Source organism: Passer domesticus, chromosome 8, assembly GCF_036417665.1.
Source record: "Passer domesticus isolate bPasDom1 chromosome 8, bPasDom1.hap1, whole genome shotgun sequence".
Taxonomy (NCBI): domain Eukaryota; kingdom Metazoa; phylum Chordata; class Aves; order Passeriformes; family Passeridae; genus Passer; species Passer domesticus.
Window position 1 is genome coordinate 47,474,032 of NC_087481.1, and position 21,560 is coordinate 47,495,591.

Here is a 21,560-nt window from a genome sequence, read left to right on the forward strand (position 1 = left end):
AGTAAAGAGATAAACTGGTCCATTTGTTTTCATTACAATTACTAGTTTTTACTACTCTGTGTAAACAAAGACCATAAATTTGGTGCTGGTAGACTTCTTTCTACTAAGTTCAACCCCACAAGCTGTTGCACAAATCTTTTGGCTCGAGATGTAGGATTTATTTTTAGCTTCTTTAGTGTGGAGCTTTCAAGGATGCCTTACCTGAATTGTGGTTTCCAGGCAGCTTGTGACAAGAGAAGAAAAGGATAAACTCTTTTTTTGCATTATTTAGGGGTCTAGAAGCACTTCCAAGTTTCAGATCTTGGTACCACTGGAACCCTGCCTTGCAAGGTACCAAGGATAGGCGACTCCCTTGGAGGAGTTGGAAAGAACAAGCACAGACAGTCCTTGAGGTGGTTATCAGCTTGCAGGTGACATCAGCCTTTGCATCCCTGATGGTAACTCTTGACACTCCAGCGATGTTTCACTGAGGCCCAGGCTGAGGGGAATAGTGGAATACAAGAAAGAGGGGAATATTCCAAATTTTTCTTTGAATGCAGCCTTTTCTGCTGTGGGTAATAAAGCCACTTCCATGACAAGGGTTGCTCCTGACCTGGTTTCAGCCACAGAACTGAAGTATTTTAGACCTGAGTCCTGTACCTACAGTGCTGCAAGTAACACGTCCTGCCTCCCAGGAGAACCTGAGAAGGGGGTTTCCATAGACCCCACAGTTTAAACATTACACTGATGCTGTGAAAGGCAGAGGTATCCATTTGTACTTAAAAAAGCAGGGATAGAAGAAGTGATAAAGAAGAAGGGCGTGTTTCTGGGGTACCAATAGCTGTCTTCATGGCTGTACTGAATCTATCCCGTCTTCAGCTGGTTGTTGTCAGACATGGCTTACCTGTTCTGTATTCTAGAGATTGAAAAATATTGTGAATCTTTCCTCCAGTTCATTTTCCTTCTAGGAATGACCTTTCTGAAATATTAATGATGACACCCTTCTTCTTTTGCAATTTCATTTGTAACACAGAAGTGTAGAGAAAAGAAACATCTTGGCTTTTCTGAGATTTTGCAACTTTTTCTTTAATATTTTTCTGGTGCTAATGGTTTATTCCTTCTGTAGAGAAAATTTAAGACCCTGCAACAGACTTTTTTTCTGAGTTATCCTTTGCATGCAGTCCAATTTCCTACAGAAATGTTGACCTAATTTTATTTTTTTTCTGCCCCGGTTTGAGTTTTTGGCAGGCACCCTGCACACATCTTGTAGATTTTTCCCACCAGCTCTGGCTGAGAACGTGCTAGTTTGCTTTGTGCTTTTCTGGGATCAGAGCCATCTTTTCATGTAAGCAATCTGAGCTACTGCTTGGCATCATGCTCTTCTGAGGCCAAGCAGGCCAGGCTAATCTGACCCTCCTCTTCCATAATGTGTCTGCTGCTGCCAAGTTATTACCACTAGACACACTCTCACCCTCATGCATTTATTTTGAATACACCTTTCCATCATCTGCTGTATGTATTGTCTGGAGGAAGTATATTTTTTTCCTAATAAATGAATTGTTCCTCTAAATGCATGTACACTTTATCTGACATAATTTGAACCCTTGGATGACTGGCAGGCCTCTCTATTGGCCTGAGAAAACATGTGGAGTGTCTCACCACATGTTTTCTCAGGCCAATAGACCTGATTTCATAGCAAGAAATAATATTTGATTTTATTTGCTGATAGGCTTTTATGTATGTTCCTGGTGCCCTCCTTCTTACATGTGTATACATGAGAGTCTATAAGTACCAAAGCTCGGTGAATTTTTTCAGTCTGTTTTCTATTGCTTTTCAGTCTATAAGTGACATCTATACATGCTTCTTGCAGTGATTGGGTGCATCCAGGATATTGTATGTTTGGTCTTTCTTGAGCTTGCCTTCAAACTTCATTCTTCTGTGTGCTTCCCCCATGAAGACTGAGCTGGTCATGAAATCCATCTCAGCCAGATCATGTGTCTCTGGTGGGGTCATCTCCTTTTGCACTGGTCACTGTGAGCTTTTTTAGTGTCAGGAGAGGCAGAAGATTCTAAGGCTGGAAAGATGAGCAGTTTTAGAAGTGTCTTGCCTGTTTAAAAATGAGCCTTGGTGACTAGCTCAGACATGGATAACTAACATCAGGGGGTTGAGTCTCCCTGTGTTTCCTTCATTGCTCGTTCTTCTCTACTCTCTCCGTAACTAGAATTGAAGCAGACCAGTTTCTCATGCTGTTCCAGTTCTGAGAAACTTTACTTTTCCAGAAAACCTAAAACCCTTTTTTTCCCCCTAGCTCTCATTGGTAAGATAAACAAAACACCCAAACCAAATTAATTACCCACAACCCTGAACAAGATCTTCCAAGCCAGCCAACATGATATGTCACCCTGAGAGTTTGTACTGGAGAATTGCAACAGCATTTTTCACATGCAACACTGTGTATCTGTAGCTCCTTTCTTTACAGTTCTGTAGTTCTGAATGTGTTCCTGGCATGGTGCTTGTGTTTGTGGCACAGAATCTGACACCAGGGATAAAGCTCCTTCTTTAAGGGGCTGGCCAATTTACTTGGAAACAATGCTGGTGTGAAATAAAATGTTGCCACTGTTCTTAGAGTTTGAAGATGAAGCATTCTGCCTGTGGTACATAAAATCCTTATGATTCACATTTGTGCTGAGCAAAACAAGCAGGAGTTAAGGTCTGGCCTGCAGTGAAACAAAGTTGGGTATCACTGAGGCTGCCAACGTCTTTCCTCGCACAGATTGTGTTCTTGGTGAGCTGCAGGGCTGTGTTGGTGGATGTGATATGTTTGGTGCTAGCTATGTTTGCTAGTCCTTGAGTGGGGAGTATCATGATGCTGTTTAGATAAATATTTGCCATTTACCTTTTTGATGGTACAGCCTTTCCTGTTGTAAGTGATAGGTCTGACCAGACTCCAGAGTGGAGGCAGAGTCAGATCTGCTGCATACCACTCTTTAGTTGCATCAAGAGACAAGACAAGCCCAGACAAACATAAAGACCCATAATGGTCTTAATTTTTCAGTTATCAGAGTAAGTCACATAACAGAGGAGGTTGCAGAAGGGCCATACCCTCACAATACCACCCCCATGGTACACTGGAGTCCACCCCTCTTGAACCACTGTGTTGGAGTGCTCTGGGAGGTGGAAATGCCAGAGATGACTTGTCACTAAAGAGCCAAAGCAGAGATTTAAAATGTGAAAATCTTGGCACCATACCTACTTTTTTTTTTTCCTTTGCTTAGTATTCAGCCTTAGGACAAATAAATTTATATTGAATTCTGCTGTACTTGCCACTAAATTTGTTGTCTTTTCTAAAGCTTGTCTTCTCCTGTGAAGAGAGATAAACAAAAAGTATATGTATATATTCAATTTTAATACATACTAGAAATAATTTTATTGTATGTTTTATTTATTTATTCAACACTAGCCTTTGCATTTGAATCTGTAAATAATACTATAAAACTGAACTGGGCCAGAAGGGCCTTTTAGGGATTTGCTCTGTCATACAGCTTTGAGATTCAGTCATCTGGTTAAAATTTGAAGTGGATGCCCAGAGTAAATACGTGAATAATAAATAAAAATTACTGAAATGAATAATAGCCTCTATCTCTTTATCTGAAATCACATAAAGATTGCAAGTTCACTTTAATCCTCATGACATCAGTCAGTCTTAGCTTTAATAGAGAAAAGAAAGGAAAAAAGACCAATAACTGGTCTCTGGTTCTCTGGTTTTTAACTTGATACATAGTGGGATGCTCCCTGAAAGAGACACTGGGAGACATGAATGGTTGAAAGAGATTGTGCTTCATGTCACTGAGCTTTCTGTAGTTACTGCTGTTATTCTGCTGCAGAAGAAAAGGAAATGCCAGGGGCAAAAGATAAAAGAGAATCAAAGGAAATGGCTGTATGTTGTTAATCCTTTCCTCTCATGGTGAGAATGGTTAATCCATTGCAAAATACAATCAGGATGCTAGACCCACTTGGACTTGCTTGTGAGCATGACTTAACTGGGACTAAGTTGCCTGAAGCCTGGCTAACTGGCACCTGTAGTCAGGACTTACAAAGGATAACCAAGTTTTTTGATGCAACTGACGCAACTTGGTCTGTGCTGTGTAAGCCATGTCCAGTGACTCAAGGAATATTCCTGGCAGGAACTGTGCTAAAGTCTGGATAGAGTTGTAGCACTGTAGAATTTCAACTTTGGGGTGTGGATTCTCAGTTATTTTTTCTAAAAACCTATGTGTTCTGAGAATTATTTATCTTAATATTGATGCTGAATTCATAAACCTAATCTCGAATTTGGACAAGGAATTTTGTTTTCCTGGCTCCTTTAATTAAAAAAGACGAGCGATTCTTTGTTGCTTTATTTTGTATCTACATTTTTTTAGGTAATAACGTGAAAAGCAGAGGAAGTCTGGCTGCTGTGGACTTGTATTGCAGTATGTTACCCTATCTAGAGACAGTTCTAAAGAAATATGGCCAAATTAGAACATACACATAATATCTGATCTCCTGAAGAACATGGGGCAGAAAGTCTTTCTTAATATTTCCTACAAGCTTAGTGGTGTTGGCTGAAGTTTACATAATTGGAGCCCTTTCTGACATGAAGATTGAAGGATGTGCTTCCATATCTTTCCTCCATATGTGTTTTACTGGCAGCTTGAGCTGTTACTGGCCAGACTGGCATTCTGTTGGCATAAATACAAAAGCCTGATTCTTTTGTCTTTACGCATATCAGTTGCTTTAGATACTTGATGGAGTCTGAATTTCAGTTTCTGACTTTCTTTTGCTGACTATACAGTGATTTGGTTGTGTAGTTGAGTACAAACATAGCAAGAATTAATTAACTGCCTCAGGCTTTGGACACTGCTCAAACAGCCCTTTCCAATCATCTTTCTAAATTGATATATGGTCCAGCTCTGATGTGGCTGCTGCATCTCTGTGGTCAAAGATGCTGCCTGTTCAAGAAAGGTTAATATTCAGTGTGAGCACATGTGGTTTATCTTCCCAGTCACTCTTACCCATCCATCACAGTGGTGCCACAGGACACATCACTAGGTTGTGAACCCTTCCAATCTGAACATGGACCTGCCTCCAATTTGCATAGCCAGCTACTGAAATCAAATGCAATGCAGAATCTCATGCTCAAATCCTATATTTTCCCATTAGGGACTTAAATTTGGCTGTTACAAACATTGACTTTTTTTTCAGTTCTCTTATCTACGTCCTTAGCTGGCAATCAACCCTTGTTTTGTTAGACCAGAATATATATCAGATGAAATTTATTTGAAATCCTGATCAAAATGCTGCCTGATATTTAGTTCTCTGTGATCTAGTGGTAAAGGATCGTAGTTATTTCTTAAAGTGTATTTTTTTTCTCTGAAGGACCAAATTTGCTCCTAGTTGGAGAAAAGGAGATTACATATGTTTTGATTGTGAGAGGATGCATTGTGGGTAAGAAAATAATTACATGGAGAATGGTGTTTGTGATATTAAGCAGAATATATATGAAGCAAGTATATGTCTGAAACTCAGTGTGGAATTGCATGGAAACTTGGTTACAGTACAGCTGTGTCATTTCTTAACCAGAAAGACTCAAAAAGATCATTATATTGAAAATTTGGCTTCCAAGGAGAGTCACTATCTTTGGTGTTTAACAAATGACCAGGTTGATTTCTAACTTATCTAAAAATTAGATGCCATTCTCAATATTAGAAAATATTGTATATTAGGATATTATAATATAATATATATTAGGAGCAATTTACTTTTCAATACAAAAGAGATTTGATTCATTCCATAAAAACAAATCATGGCATGACCTTGAGTATAGAGTCACTACCTCATCAGAGCCATGTTGACTAACCTGATTTGTCTCTCATTCTGTTTGATACTAGGAACTCACATGTCACCTGCTTCCTATTAAGCAAAAAAAGCCAGGAGAACAGCCAGCTTTGTTATATGGCAGTCAAAGTGAATGTGTTGACAGCTGAAATTTGGAAGGACAGAGTTGTTTGACAATGTTTGAGAAGAGACAACCTGCTTTTGATTCTCAGGAGCCCAGTCTGGTTTAAGAGTAAAGGGAAGCCATTGCCTTGTTAGCCTCCCCTGGCATTGAGGCTGATTGATAATTGTGCATAATCATTGGGAACAATCCATTCATGTTCTTTAATCTGAGCTGATGTTAATATTTTATCTATCAACATTTTTCCTTCTTTTTCATCTGAGTTTATTCTTTCTCACTCTCTTTCTGTCTTCCAGCTGTACAGCTCCATGGACTTTGGAAGAAAATGGCAGCTCATGCATGAGCGGGTCACTCCAAACAGGTTTTACTGGTGAGTGAGGGCTGCTGGCTTGGCTTGCCTTGGGTGGGTCATGGAGGGGAGAACATCTACCTTGAAGCTATTGGTTGCTTTACCTAAACATGAAGTATACCCTTGGTTTTGTTCATCATCAATGCTAGAAATTCAGTCCATGGAACACACCTTGCAGTGCAGTAGTCTCTCTTCTCGTCTGATAAAAGGTCATGTCTTTTACAGAGAAGTACAAGTCTTTTGATAATTGCAAAAACTCCTGCTTCTTCATTGTACACCTGCTTAGAGTAACACAAAGGAGCTGTCCAGTGCCTCAGTGACAAACCTGTGACCATTTGACTTACTATTTTTCAGCTCTTTAGAGAGTTACTTTAGCCTAGAACACAGTCTTTGTGCAGAGCCAGCCACTCTGACCGGTCTCCTTATGCAATCTTGGTGAGAAGGGATGATTCACTCTGCTTTTAATCACTCTCTGAGGAGCCAGTTTTATTATAGTGACTAGTGAAAGCCCAAGATCTGCAGTTTGCTAAAAATCTGCTTTGTGACTCAATTCATTCTCATTTCCCAAGTGTCAACCTCTCAAATTGGAAGTGTCTTAAAATCAGATGATGAAACAAATTTAGTTCCTATCTCCAGGCTCAGCCGTCTCAGATGCCTCTTTTCCAAACTTCTCTGCACCATGTGAAGACTCAAGAATTGACTTTTAGAGAGAAAAAGAAAAGTGTAGTTCTTCTGTAGTTGAGTATAGGATTTAGGGCTTGAATCAGATTCTTAATGCTGTACTTACTATATGCCGGATGATGGGGTGTGTGTGAATGTGTAGAAGTGCTGATTTACAGAATCTCTGCATAGCTAAAAAAAGTGTCTGGTCCTTAAGACCCAAAAAGATTGTAATATTAAGGAACCAGAGGGCTACATTTTGGATGGCTAAAAATAAAAAGAACTCGGAAAACTTAAAAATTTACTCTCAATTACAAAGCATGATGCATATCTATATCTTTATCTATATATCTTAGAGTAAAAATTCTCATAGAAATTTTTGCACCTCATTGAAAGCCCCTAGAATCCAGGCACAAAATATCTATAGATTGTATTTTCAGTATTTCCACACCTTGCAGTGGAGGTAAACTCCTCATTTCAAATTATGTACATCCTTCTGGAAATCTAAACATCTTTTAGACTCCAGCATTTAAAACATTGACTTCTTGTCTCAGGGTCTAGCAATTTCCCTTAGTGTCCCTGAGGAATCTGGACAGTGTGAGAAGATTCTGAACACTGAGGAAAGAAAGTTTTAAGGTTCCTAAGTCATACAGACCTGCAGAATATATCAAAGGTCTGTCTGTGTTACTGTTCCACAATTCCATAATGTTGGAAAGGAAGTTGTTTTTCACTCCTGGTTCTGGTGGTGGGTGGATGATTGACCTATCAAAAATCCTTTGATCTCACTATCCATGCTGAGTGCACATGACAAAAGTGAGTGTAGATCCTCTCCAGGTGTATCCTTCTGTAGAGCAGAATAGCTGGTCCTTGGAATAATTTTACCCAATCCTTCAAATAATACAAGTGAGCTTAGGGGAGAGGCTTTCTTGGAGGATGAAGTGCAAGGGCTAAGCTGACTTGGGAAGAAAAGCAGAACCTCTTTTTAAAGGACAGGTTGAGATGTTGTGCCTTATTTTCTGCTTCCGTATAACAATGGTCAATGGAAGTTACCTGTTTGTCCCTTTAACACCCAAATGTGTATTGTTTTCCACAGTCTACCTAATTTTTCATTGTCTTTTTCTGCATGGTTTGAACACGGTTTTTTAGCAGTGCATTATGTCTGTGTTTCAGGTGCCTTTTTCTCTTAGGAAATGTACAAGTCTTCTATAGCTAAAACTCATAAGACATATACTTAGAAATTTTTATTCCACTCAGAAACAGCAGAGTCCCATGGAGAATAAGCTTCCCAAGAGAGTGAATTAGGTTTTTCCCAGAGTGGGAGGGATTTGAAACAATCCATAGTACAGGGATAAGAGGTATTGAAATTGTGGAACATAATAACTCTCCTTAGCTTTTATTTGTCTATTTCTTTTCTTTCCCTTTAAAGCTGCAAACTGTGATGGCTTGTAAGATCTGTACAGAAAAATATGCGAAAAACATTTTAGCCTCTGAAATTTGTCAGTTTCTTTTTAGTGTGCTAAAAAAGAGAGAGAAAAGTGGGTATAGCTGTAGGTTTCAGAGGGACTTAAGCCACTACTCTGTGAACCTCAGAGAATCATAAAATAGTGTAGGTTGGAAAGGACCCTAAAAATCATCTAATTCCAATTTCCTTGCCAGGGCCAAGGGCACCTTCCACTAGACCATGTTGGTCAAAACTCCATCCAGCCTGGCCCTGAGCACTTCCAGAAATGGGACATCTGTGACTCCTCTGGGCAACCTGTTCAATTGCCTCATCAGCCTCACAATAAAGAACTTATTGCCATTATCTATTCTAAACCTACCATAGTTAAATTGAAAGCCACTACTCTTGTCCTGTTACTACATGTTCTTGTAAAAGCTCCCTCTCTTTAGCTACTGAAAGGTGCTGTAAGTTCTCCTGCAGCCATGAGGTTCACACAGACCCACGTCTCAGGTCTGTCAGTCTCTCTCTGGATGGCATCCCTTCCCTCAGGTGTGTCAACTGCAGCTCTCAGCTTGCCTGTGGCAAGCTTGCCTTTCCATGTCACCAGCCTGTCACTGTCCCTGTCATCAGTCTATCAAACACTACATTATTGAACCTCTGAATTAAAACTTCCAAGAAAGTTGTAATAGTAAGGATACAGAGATGCCAAAATGAGACAAGCTGCTCTTTTGTGCTGCTCTGCATTGTTCATTAGCAGAAGCTCAGGTAAGCATCCTTCATGAAATGGGATGGTCTCTATCTGATTGGAATGCAGCTGGCTTTATCTGGGCCAGGCTTTGCTGAATGTGTTTGCCTTCAAAACATGACTTTCATCTCTCAGGCTGCTTTGAATGGACTTGTGAAGACTATAAACTTCACCCAGTTTGTGTGATCAGTCAACCTGACAAGAAGAGGTCTTATTTTTCTCTCTGAGATCTTTCTGAATAATTATACCTTCCCTGAGAGACCTCACACATTAAGGCCTGGAGAGAAGCATGATTGCTTCAGAGCTTGTGAGACTGGGATGTGAATTTTCCCTCAGCAGGGTAAGAACAACCTCTCTGTTAGTCATAGACACACAAGTCACTCTGTGCATTTTTTGGTGTAGCTCTAGCAGGCAGCGTCTGTGATGGCTCTCCTCTGGTCAAAAACAAAGCTCTAAGCTCCAATCCCAATTTCTGGCATTGTATCCTGGCTCTTGCTTTCAGCTTCATTCCTTAGTCATAGTTGTTGGTGCTACTCACTGGTTTGTAGTTTTGTGTTCCCATTCATTATGGATGTCACATGTCCAACTGTTCATGGGACATCTCTCATCGGTTCCTGAGCCTGCTCAAAGTTTGTGCATGAGCTGAGATTCACCCCTGGGCCACTCACAGTTATAAAAAGCCCAAGGATTTGAGTTCTCTACTTTGGTAGTAGTGATTCATTTGTTAACTACACCCACTGATGACAGTGGCAGAGCTTGAACAGAATGTGTTACTTGATGTGTGTACAGGCATCCAGATTTGGCTCCCACGTGCCTTGGCCGTAGATTTTAATAACTTAGGATCCTGTAAGACTGGAAATAGCGAGTTTACGCTAATGTGATACAGAAATTCCAAGATCAATCAAGATAACTGAAACCAGCATGGGTGCAAAGTTTGTTAAAAACCTACTCAATGTTCTTTTCTTTCAGAACACATTTCTGCAGCTCCCTCTGGGCCCTGTTCATTTTGTATCACTATAACTTAAGACACCTGTGCTGCCATGTGGAGGATATGAAAAAATAAAGCCCGTATTTTGTACCATAGAAATGCTGGGGAAGCTTCCTCGCCTGTAAAACACATGGTCTGTTCTGCTGACTAAATACTGTTGCTCTCCTGATAAAGATTTGTAGGACTTGAATTGTCCTTAAGTATTTTTTTACTACCTCTGCCATTTCCTGCAGCAGCACAGTGGGGCCAAGCAGGTGGGCAGGATGGTTTGGTTACTGGAATAATCACCAAGCACTTTGCTGGAGCACAGCTTTTCCCTGTCACCTTGGGTGATTCCAGCTGACTTTGCCTTGTTACCCTGAAGGTGAGACTGGGATAGGAGAGCACCTTGATGACTGTAGTGGGTGAAATACTCCAATATAGTAATATGAAATGCTACAGCAGTAGATTAAGAGCACTAGAGGGTAGAAAAGAATGAAAAGATGCTTTAGTGGCATATAAAATCCTTTTATCATCTTATGGTTTAATTCTTTCAAATACAGAGTATCTCAAGGGGACCTGTGTTTTCTGTCCAATCAGCTAAACAGCTGCGAATATCCCCTGTCCATCTGTCTTTGGAGGCCCTGCCTATATTTGCTGAGCAGACACAAGGATGCACCATCCTGAGTAGAGGAAAGCACTGTATTCCTTTGGACACTGACACCCTTTTTTAGTGTCTCCCCAGGCTTTTCTTTTTTGGAGAACACATTCCTGTTTCCTGCCTTACATCATCACTAAGGAATATGAAGTAGTGGATATGGAACCATTTTCCTTGGTGTGGTTTTTTTGGGGGGTTTTCGTTTTTGTTTTTTTGGGGGGTTTTTTTGTGGTTTTGTTTGGGGTTTTTTGGCCTGTTATAGCTAGACATTTCCCTTGTCTCATTTAAGTCATGCTCTCAGGGATCATGGTGATTCTCTCAAAGCCTGGGAGCAGGAAAGTGGGGAATACCCACTTTCATGGAAGAGAGGGAGAAATCTGTGCAGAATTTCCGTTGCCTCTGGTACTTCTGATACTTGGAGTCCTGAAGTCAATGTGCAGCACGAGTCTAGTCAGTAAAAGCCACTGAAATACACACTAGTGATGAGAGCTGGACAGAAAAGACCAACAAGGCAGGAAAGGACAGACTGGGAGGAGGAAAATAGGACATGCACTAGTGTGGCTTCGAGGAGCAGTGTTTGTTTTTGCAAGTAGAAAAATTAGGTGTATCAAGCAGTTCTCAAATACACTACTGATTCAGTCAACAAATCTCCCAGAATTTTATTTTTTCCCTTCTTTTCCATGATAATCAATCAGATTTATGTTTTGTTTTGGGATGGATTTTTTTTTTTAATTTTTTTTGCATCTGTGAATGCCAGCCACATTCACTTTGATCTCTGAGAGTTAAAAATTGTGAGAACACTCACTGAAAGAAGGAAAGAAACTGTGTGTCCACTGACTTAGGCTATGCTTTGGAGTTAAAGGTTTTCTGTCACGGTTGTTTGAGGAATGAGACAACAAATTTTGTCATTCGAGGGCAAGGTTTTCAGTCTTTTTTGTGATTTTGGGTAGGAAAAGGTGATAAAATGTATCAGCCAGTGTATTTCTTTTTAGTTGCAGCCTGAATTTCAGGATGACTTAAATGAAGGCTGGTTTGGATATCTGAGAGTAGTGTAGCAGAAGTTAAGGGGTTTGCCTCAGTTTTTCTAAAGGTTATTATCTGGGTTTGTATCTACCTTCACACAGATGTTTGTGTCTGTTTTTATTTCTTTGTCATTGTGACAGCACTGATATTTCCCAATTCCAGTGCCAATTTTGGTCCATGCAGGCTGTTTCAGCAGCAGTTCCAGTAGTGACCTTTGGATACAGCTGACATTACCTTTACTTGCCTAGTTTGTCAGCAAAGAGATGGTTAGTCAAATATGTGCCTGCCTCTCCTGTAAATCCCACTAATCATTAACTGCCAGATGGTGTCATTGCACAGTGCTGGGGAAACATCGCCTGATTTTTTACAGCCAAGTTTAGCGTTAGGAAAACATAGTCTTGTAAATGTCAAATTGACTCTTAAATAATCCTACATTGGAGTTTTTCTGTATTAAAACCATACCATACATGGAGGTGTGGATAAAAGGAATGACTCCAGTTTGGCATCTATGGATGACACCTACGAGCATCACCAAGGCACTTACCCAGTGGCTATTACTGGAGCCTCCCTTGGGCTAATGACTCATTTGGCTCTGGTAAGGGACTTGCTTCCCATGCCCTGTGGGCAAGAACACCCAGGGAAGGTTTTTCTCCTGGAGAGTAAAGCTAACATAAATCTGGAAAGTGTTACTCAAGCCACCATGACCATGAATTGTACTAAGCTGAGGACAACATTTTCAAACTCTAGCCTCAGGCTCTCTAATAAGAGTTCAGGGGAGATGAGACTTTCTCATAAATTCTTGGCATATATTGGAAGATTTCCTTGCAAGGTCACTTTAGTTAATTGAAGACTACAACACCACGGTGATAATAAACCTATTTTTTTTTTCCTTTTCACTTAAAAAGGGGCAAAGTGAAACTGTGAGGCTAGGTATTTTATTTCATTTTGTGTGCCTACAGTTAATGCCATTGTCACTATAGATATTTAGTGTTTTCAAATGTTAGGTTGTGGGTGACTAACTTGTGATTACACAGTAACTCGGTGACAGATATAAATGGAATCTGGATATAGAGGTAGATACTTTTTATTGGCTGAAATAGTGTTTATTTTTGTTGAAAAAGTTTCAAGTCAATAATGGTATTTTAGAATTCATGGCAACGTTATCAAAATATTTCTCTCAGAAATTAAAGGAAGGATTATTGTGAAATATTTGACAGTTTTTTAAGTAATCTTAAAATTTGACTGAAACTTCATTTTGCAATATATGATTTTAAAAACAAAATTAAAGCAGGGAAAGAATGCAGTCTGAAACAAATCGTGTGATATTTTTTCCTAAACATAATCCTAGCCTCATTTTGAACTATAGATTGGTAAGTGCTGTTCTAGGGATATTGTGATAGATTCTATGGATATCTAAAAGAATAAAAACGTAAATGACCCTAAGAGCAGGAAAATGCTTAACTTTCTATCTCTGGGAAATGCTGCAGGACTGTTTTATAGAGACTGCACAGACCCCATGAGTTCCATTAGTGCCTATGGTCAGTGTAGTGTTCAGACTGCTGTTCCCCTTTCTGAGCACAGTCCGTGTTCCTTTTTGAACAAATTTATGAGAGATTGACAGAAATAGTTGGATGTGGGAAAGCATCTTTGTAGAAGGTGGAAAAAACCCATAGTACAATACTGGAGAAATATTACAGACTATATTTAGTTTACCTGGGACTAAAACCAAAGATATTTGGAGGTTTGATGTATGTTTATGCTGACTGATGACTACCTTACGTGGAAATTTGTTAGAACTAATCTCTTGTACTATGAATGTAAGCTATGAAGCTCTAAGTTGTAACTGATGGATGCTTTAGTATTGTTGGTGCCCCTCTTCTTACTGCCTGTTTTCCTAGGAAAATAAGTGTTTGACATTTTTACGAAGTCCCGTGGATGTCATGCTAATCGGGCTGCCTAGGCTCAAAACTCTTTTTAATGAGGGAAAAAAAAATACTAAAAGCATTATGGCTAGAAGGATTTTGTGTGATTGTGTGATTTTTGAAGGGAAATAATTTTAAGTACTTTAAATTCTCCATTAAAATCCATGAATTACATAATAAGTGAACTCTAAGTAAAGTGCTGCATGATAAAGTGTCATATTATGTATACACCTCTGTAAATCTGGCTACTATCACAGCAAGAACGAGTTCTTTCAATGAAAGGTATATCCTTTGGAAGGGCAATTTTAGAATAAGTTGTCTTTGAAGGACTTCTTTTTCTAACCACCTTCTTTTTCTCTCTAACCTCTTTTTGCTTGAGAATTGCAACATATTTTGCAGAAGGGAGGACTATCCCTCTCCACTAATGTAATGGTGGATGTTCTTACGTAAATACCATCAGGCTTTCCTAATTTGTGATTTGTTGTGATTTTAGTACAATTTGTGATGTTTGCCACATTTATGTCTTCAATGTTCTGTGGCTGGCAATTTTTTTTTCCTTAAGGCCTCAAAAAGTAAGGACCAAAATATTTCTTCTCATTTGGCTTAAATCTAATGCCTACCACTACATGTCACCTGTTGCACTGCAGTTAGTGTTTTCAGCCTTTGGCTTTGGTCTCTCATCTGTCAGGTTTCTTTATCTCCCAGGAGCCAGTCTCTTCTCTTACCTCTCCCCGTGCTGATCTTGGATAATTTTATAACCCCATCTCCCCCCCACTCTCTTAGACTGAGTGCCTGGACCAAAGCAGACTAGTTGAACCACTAGCAAGAAAGACCAGGAATGCTTTAAGGAAGAGTTTATGAATATTTCTCCCAGTTTGTATCGATCCCTGGAGTGGGTCCCAGTGCTGTGTCTGTCTGAAGAGCACGTGGTGGGAGGACCTGTGTTCTTCTCCTGCAAGAAGGTAACAAATAAGATCAAAACCCATCAAAACGAGTAAGTCCAAACCCCATCACTGTGTTTCAAAGGCCAGTGTTGGAAGCTGAAATGCTGTACTGCTGACTCATGTAGTCTGCCTGGCCTGACTTCATCCTGGCTCTCCTGATGCACGTGAACTCAGACACAAATTAATTCCAGCCTGTCAGGAACAGTCCCAGAGTAATTCTTTGTGACACTTAGTAGGAAGCACTGATGAAAGCCAGCCCTCTAATTAATATATTGAATAATGCATCCCTCTGAGGCATATGGGGATCTCCCATACTGTCATAGCTTGGCAAAGCTAATCAAAAGCTGGGCTGCCAGGCTGAAAGTAGCATCATATTTTGTGTATTCTAGCTAGCAAGGAATAATCTCTCCCCCCCCCTTTTTTTTTTTTTTTTGTGGGGAATTCAGGTTAGGTTTTGACCTTTGTTCTATATCATACTAATCTCTCAATTTCTGGAAAAAGGGATGAATTCTCAGTGTGGGGGAGAATCCCTCTTGTCTGAAAGATAAATATTGATAAATATTTGGGAATTCTTTTAAAATCACTGCTGTTCTGAGATGTTTAGGAATTACCTTTTCACATACTCTGAATACAAACATAATTTTCTGGCTCTTTCATTCAATGGCAAAACACCTACAGGCATCAGGAGTGAGCATCTTTTCTGAATCCATCCTCCCTTTGCCCCAGACCTCATCCCCGATGGCCCACTTGATTTCACCTTTACAGCTCTTGTTTCTTTACAGCAGTTGTGGCTGGAAGCATCCTTGCAGTGGAGGAAGTTGCAATCCAACAGAGGATTTATCCTCAGTGAGTACATCAGCACTATCAGGGACCATTTTTACTTGAAACAAGATACCTCAAAATTCTCGAGATATTTTCTCAAAGAAAATCAGGCAGGACCCAGGTAAATTCCAGTTCATTTCCCTGAAGGACACAGGTAAATTCCAGTTCATTTCCCTGAACTGACTTCAGCTGCTGAACCTTTGGAAATTTGCCTGGCATTAAGCTGAACAAAACCAGTTGTTTTATTTAACAGAAGAAGTTGAGCCCATGCTGTGCAAAAAGAACAGTCTTATCATGGCAAAACAGACAAGATGTTTCTGCATTAATTTAAATGTGAACCATTTGTGTTGCTCAATAACATCCATTAAAGATAAGGAGGTCCGTTTTTATGCCTTCTGCTTGTTGTAAATTAACAAACTCTCTTAAAACGACAATTCATCAGCAGTTATATGAGGCAGAATTCATTCTCGGCTAGAGAAGAAAATGAAACTCCCATCCTTTCATTCCCTGGCATTCCCCCGAGTCTCCTCTGTAGAATGAGATGAGTTTAATTTTGCTATTGTTAAGCACAGTGAGCATGAAGCTACATCAGAATGTAAGAGCAGGAAGGAGCATCTTATTAGCTGCACTACAGGTTCTTTTAAATAATGTTGTTTCAGTAACTTGTGTCTTGCTGATCATATAGAGAACAAGGATGAAAAGCCAGTGAGTGATGCTGTTTCACTTGCATATTTGTAGTGAGTTAATTGGAATAGAACATAGCAGTGGTTACCGTAGCTCTGTAATTATCTTGCAAGATAATTGTTCTCCATTGGGCAGAAGGCAATAAAAATGAGAGGTAGACACATTTCCATGTTTAGTGGAGTATCAGAAGTTCTGTAGCTGAGTTTGAGAGAGAAGCATACTCACTTGTGTCTGCCAGCAAGTACTTAGGAAATAATAAGTAATACCTGTAGACTTCAGAGCTGATTTCAGTAGATCTGGGTTTTCTCACTTAGGAAAAAATCCTACTTTTTATTGAAAAAAATAAAGAAAACCAAGCCAAAAACTCTGTCACATTTTTTGGCCAAAGGATACAGACAGATTCTTAGGTTTTGCTCACAGTATTTTTGGTTTTCAGGTTTTGATTGAAAATCTTTGAGTGAAGGAGACATGTTCCATTACGATATTGATTTTAGGAGAAATCTGTAATAGTGACTCCCTAAAGCCATTTCTAGATCTGCAGTAGTTTCTCCAGAATTCTTTTTTTTTTCTTTCTACAAATCATTAGATTTGAGCAGTGTGCTGGCACTTTGGAATTTGCCTTGAGGATAGAAACCAGCAAAGTATTACTTTTCATTTGGCCTTGTACTTCTCTTTCCTTTTATTGCTCCTCTGTAACAACAGATTAGGAACCCAACAAAGAGAAGCTCTTGTTTTACCTACAGCTTGACCATACACCTTTGCTTCTTGACATGACTCCCACTGCAGCATTCTGCCCTGAGCATTCTCACTTGACCAGGGCAATGCTTTTGGGATGGGGATGCTTTGGGATGCTGCTGTTGTGAAGAGCTGGGAGTGTGTCTAGGGCTCAGCCCCCTGGGCAGCCTTGTCTCCTTATTTTTTGTTCACCTGCCTACATTAGAGCAAAGGACCCCCAGAAGATCTCTGTTTTTTTGGTCTCTTCTGCTGCAGTGTTGCTCTTTCACTGACAGAGCTGCTGCATGTGACCGTGTCTGTTTTATTCATCTCCATTCTGCCTGTGAGGATGCTTCTGTCTCGGATGCAAACTTGTCTTGTCATGAGACACTTGGTGATCTGCTGACCTCATGACACTGTTGCTTTTACAAATCATAGCCACACAGACTTGCTGTTTCTACAGGCAGAGCCTGTCTTTCGATATCTGTCTGCTGCCAGAGTCCTTTTTGTTTCCTGCTTCTTTGTCTTTTCCTCCTGTGGTATTGAGACAAATGAGCATCTCACTCTCAGCAGCTAATTGAGTGTGATTTTTTGGGGGCAAGGAGACATGTTGATGCATTTATGCTTGCTGGTCCAGAACAGAGTAGTTCATTCTACTCTCTATTTCTTCTCCTTACCTTTGTTCTTCATTCCTTTCTTACCCTATTCCTTTTCTGGCTGATGGCTAAAAGTCAAAGAAGGAAATAAGCCATTTGTTCTCTTCAGGTTAGTGTCTGAAATGCAGAGAAACAACTGTCACAAAAGGTTTGTGAAACAAATCTATTTTTTCATATTGTTTTTCCCCAAAATGCATGAAATGAACCAAAAATTCATTTCCACAATGTTAGATGTTATCCCAGGGTGATTCTTCACAATATCCTGCAACAGGGAATGTAGAGACTCATTCTTCCTTAATTAATACAATATACAATGCTCATAGGCATGTGGGGCTCATCAGCAAATCCTATACGTATTGTCTGTGCCAAGTTTCATACTGGCATCCCCTCTTTGGACAATTTAAGCTTTATTTTTATCCATCTACTGCTGCATTCATTTGTTAAATGATGTTTTTGCTCAGAAGCTTTTTGGAGGCACTTCATTGTGCCTAGGCCTCTGCTAATAGCTGAATCACTGAGCCTTAGCATTTCAGGCTTGTCATATTTACAATTGGAAAAAATTTGTACAAATGAGGGCAATTAAACACACTATCTGATAGTATCTGATAACCCTTATTTTGGTGTAAATAATTTCTTGAATGGGTCATGTTTAAGATACTTCTGCTAGGAAACAAACTTGGAAGAATATTACAAGTCTTACACACATTTCCTTTGAAGGAGAGGAGTAACTTCAGTGAAATCTTTGGTTACAGGACTGCCAGGCTGTGCTGAGGGGTCTTTGAGCATGTGCTTTGGTTTTCTAAAAGTGATCTGAAACAGGGGGGAAAAATGTTTTATGAAAAAGCAAAGCAATAATCTATAGTAATTCCCCATGTTTTCATGGAGTTCCCATGTTTTCTTTCAAAGGAGGGTAGCCAAGCATTGGGAAAAATTAATTGACTGGGCTTTATAATATAGTAGGCACTAAACTAATTTTAAGCAAATGCAAAAACAAAAAAAACCAACTCTTATTCTTGTTTCCTAAAGGGACTCGAAACTTTAAATAACAAAAGTTAAATTGTTCTGCAAAAGAGTGTCCCTTCCAGAAGAAGGCAAAACAGAATCAAACCCTTGTGTTGGAATGTGCTTAAAACTTGCAGACCTCTAAACCCCAGGAAAATTCCCTCATTCCTCTCAGAAATGTCCTCTCTGAAGCAGCACTGTTGATGTTGGATACATTTGTGATAGGGAGCTGATGGTGTGTCGTGCACTCAGGCTTTGGGAGGCCTTCAGGACAGTGATGTCTTAACTTGATGAGCTGATGCTTCAGTACTGCCACCATATCCTGATGCTGGTACTGCTAGGACTTAGCAAAAGAAAAGGCTTCTTATTCCATTAGGATAAAGCTAAGCCCTCAGGACTGCCTTTGCATAGCCTGGATCAGCTGTACCCGGATGAGTCAGGAGCAGCACAGTCAGCTCCTCAGCACCAGGACTGGGGCTGCACCTGGGAGCAACCAGGGCTGCCTTGGCACAGCTGACACTCCCTGCATGAGCCTCAGGCCCCATAAGGAGCTACTTCAAAGGCACCATGGGGAAATTAGGATGCCACCTGGACCACATGCCCTGTCTGTGTTGCTGGTCCTTTCAAACCTTGACTAGGCTGTGAATAAGAATCTTTGGCCTTCTACCTGCAAAATTTTTCAAATATATTTCACGAGAATGTTTTTTTTTGTTTTTTTTTTTTGGGATTTATGGTATAGGTTTGGGAAAAATGCCACAGGACTTTAAAGGACTAAGACCAATGAATGGATGAGAACTAGATAGAGCCTTATTTGTATAGGTTTTGGTGTTAGCATAAAGAGAAAAGAAAAAATAGTAAGCAACAGCAGTGTTATTCCCTGTTAATTTCTGCGATAAAAAGAATACCTTCTTTTATGTACTGAGAAGAGAAATAAATGATGCTCTGTGCAGCAGAGCCTGCTGCCTTTAATGGATTCTTAGGTTATGGCTGACATGGTTGAGCCTAAATGCCAGTTTTCCCCTCAAGGAAAGGATTGATTTGGACCTCTTTCCTCTTCTTGGTCTGGTTTATGCATAAAAGAACTGTGTGCAGCAACTTTGTGGTTCAGGGGCCTGTGATCCACTGAGCTTACAGGGAAGGTACAGGTTTAGACATTTGGTCTTGATGGGTATGAGATGCAGGGAGGCAGATGCATGTATGCACATATGAAAACACATGCAGATGCCATGAACACATTGTTTTTGAGATACCATGCAGAAAACCTCCTTAAAATTCATTGGGACCATTTTAAAAAGGATTGGCTTTGCTGAAAAGAAATTAGCTGAGAATAAACACTAGGCAATTTTTTCCCCTTATCTTGCAAGCTAAGTCTCACAACAATTACTTCTGGTAATGTCCAGAACTATAGCATCACTAAAACTAGCACTGGAAAAGATGTAGAAAGCTCCAGGGACCTAGCTAAGACAGTTCCTTACAGTATCCTCCTGCCCAGCTTTTTTCCCAAGCTTCATTTGAAATATGCTGTGCAAGGAAGTTTTGCCCATAACTCTTCAGAGACCTCATCACATCCTAACACATCCAGTAGTGTCTCCCCTGGCTCAGCCACAGGAATGATACTGTATTTATGTGTTTAATAAACATATCCTTTGCCCCAACAGTTCTACATTTGTATAGCTCTTAACTATGGTAGTTTATGGTGGTTGGCCAAGGGTTGTGTGCAGGTTGGATGCATGGGGGCTGTTGCATGCCTTGCCCAGAGTTAATGCCTGCTGGGGGTGATTTTAGACCAATTAATGCATAAATTCGCCAACTGCAGTTATTGATACCTAGACAAATGTGATGCAGTATCAGGTAGAGGAGAAGACTGTTGGACAGGTAGGTGTCATTGAGCAAGGGTTCTATGTGGAAAACTCCAGGGCAGTTGAGTGGGAATAAATGAATTAGTTCCTGCTTCCATATATGCACATGGGCATGGCCCTTGTGTTGCTCGGGGGAGTTAGAAATTAGAACTGCTTGCCTGGTATGACCCTAAAGTGTTTACTCACTTCTGGAGCAGGATAGAATTAAAATTACATCAGACTAATTTGCAACATCCACTAATTTAACTGCAGTTGCTTTCAGCAAGGGGACGAGTTTTTCCTCCTTTACATACTATTGTACAATAAATATGCCTTTTTCCTTGATGTTTCTAGCCCTTATTTACTGCACAACATCCTGCTAGGTAGTATCCATGTTTCCTCTGTCTCTTTGCATGGACACTGTCAATTGCCTTCAGTCTGATGTCTTAACCTGCAAAATTGGGTTTTCAAGTCGGCATCTTGGGAGTCTCAATTTATTGTAAAAGTTTTAATCTTGTTTCCAAAGCTGGTGAATGCCCCTTTCACTGGTCAGAAACTGGACACACCCCTGGCAAAAAGCTCAGTCCAGCAGGTTCCAGATCAAGTTTGAAAGGCTGACTCCTGTAACCTGAATTTTGGCTTTTACCTTGCTGTAAATCCCAAACATAAATGTTGCTCACATTCAGTGATGCTCACTCAAACCTCCAAAACTCTTGGGAGCAGGAGACAGAGGAATAAAGCATCTCTTACCCTCAATTGATGGTTTAGGGAGCAAGGATCAACAGGGGCAGTTGGAATTGCTCAGCTGTTTTCATTTAAAATGCTAGAGGAGACATATGTCAGTTCTTCTTTTCACCTTTAAATGCCTGGTGGGTAATGCAAAATGGGTAGAAAAAAATGCAAAAATTGTTTATTCCATGGAAGGGTATTAGAGTTGGCAGAAAAAGTGGGTTGGGGTGTGCAGTAGGCAGGTAACCTGAAGAGTCTCTGTTTTTCTTTTTTCCTTTCTTTGCATGTGTTGGCATTTTTTATTTTGAAGTATACAACACCTTGTAGTTAGAAACTACAAGGAAACACTTCAGGAAAAGTTAAAAGTGCAGAATATTGTGTTTTCCATGCCCTTATCGGCTGCTCTCCCTCCCAGAGATGAAATATTAG

At 40.0% G+C, this 21,560-nt stretch overlaps 1 protein-coding gene across 2 annotated transcripts in view; it reads left to right on the forward strand.

The window, feature by feature from the left end:
* The window catches only part of SORCS3 (sortilin related VPS10 domain containing receptor 3), a 275,567-nt gene that overhangs the window by 168,038 nt on the left and 85,969 nt on the right, over positions 1–21,560 (forward strand). For both annotated transcript variants that reach the window (XM_064431239.1, XM_064431241.1), the window contains exon 5: positions 6,274–6,347. In XM_064431239.1, coding sequence (XP_064287309.1) covers positions 6,274–6,347 — 74 coding nt within the window. The remainder of the gene's footprint in view (positions 1–6,273; positions 6,348–21,560) is intronic.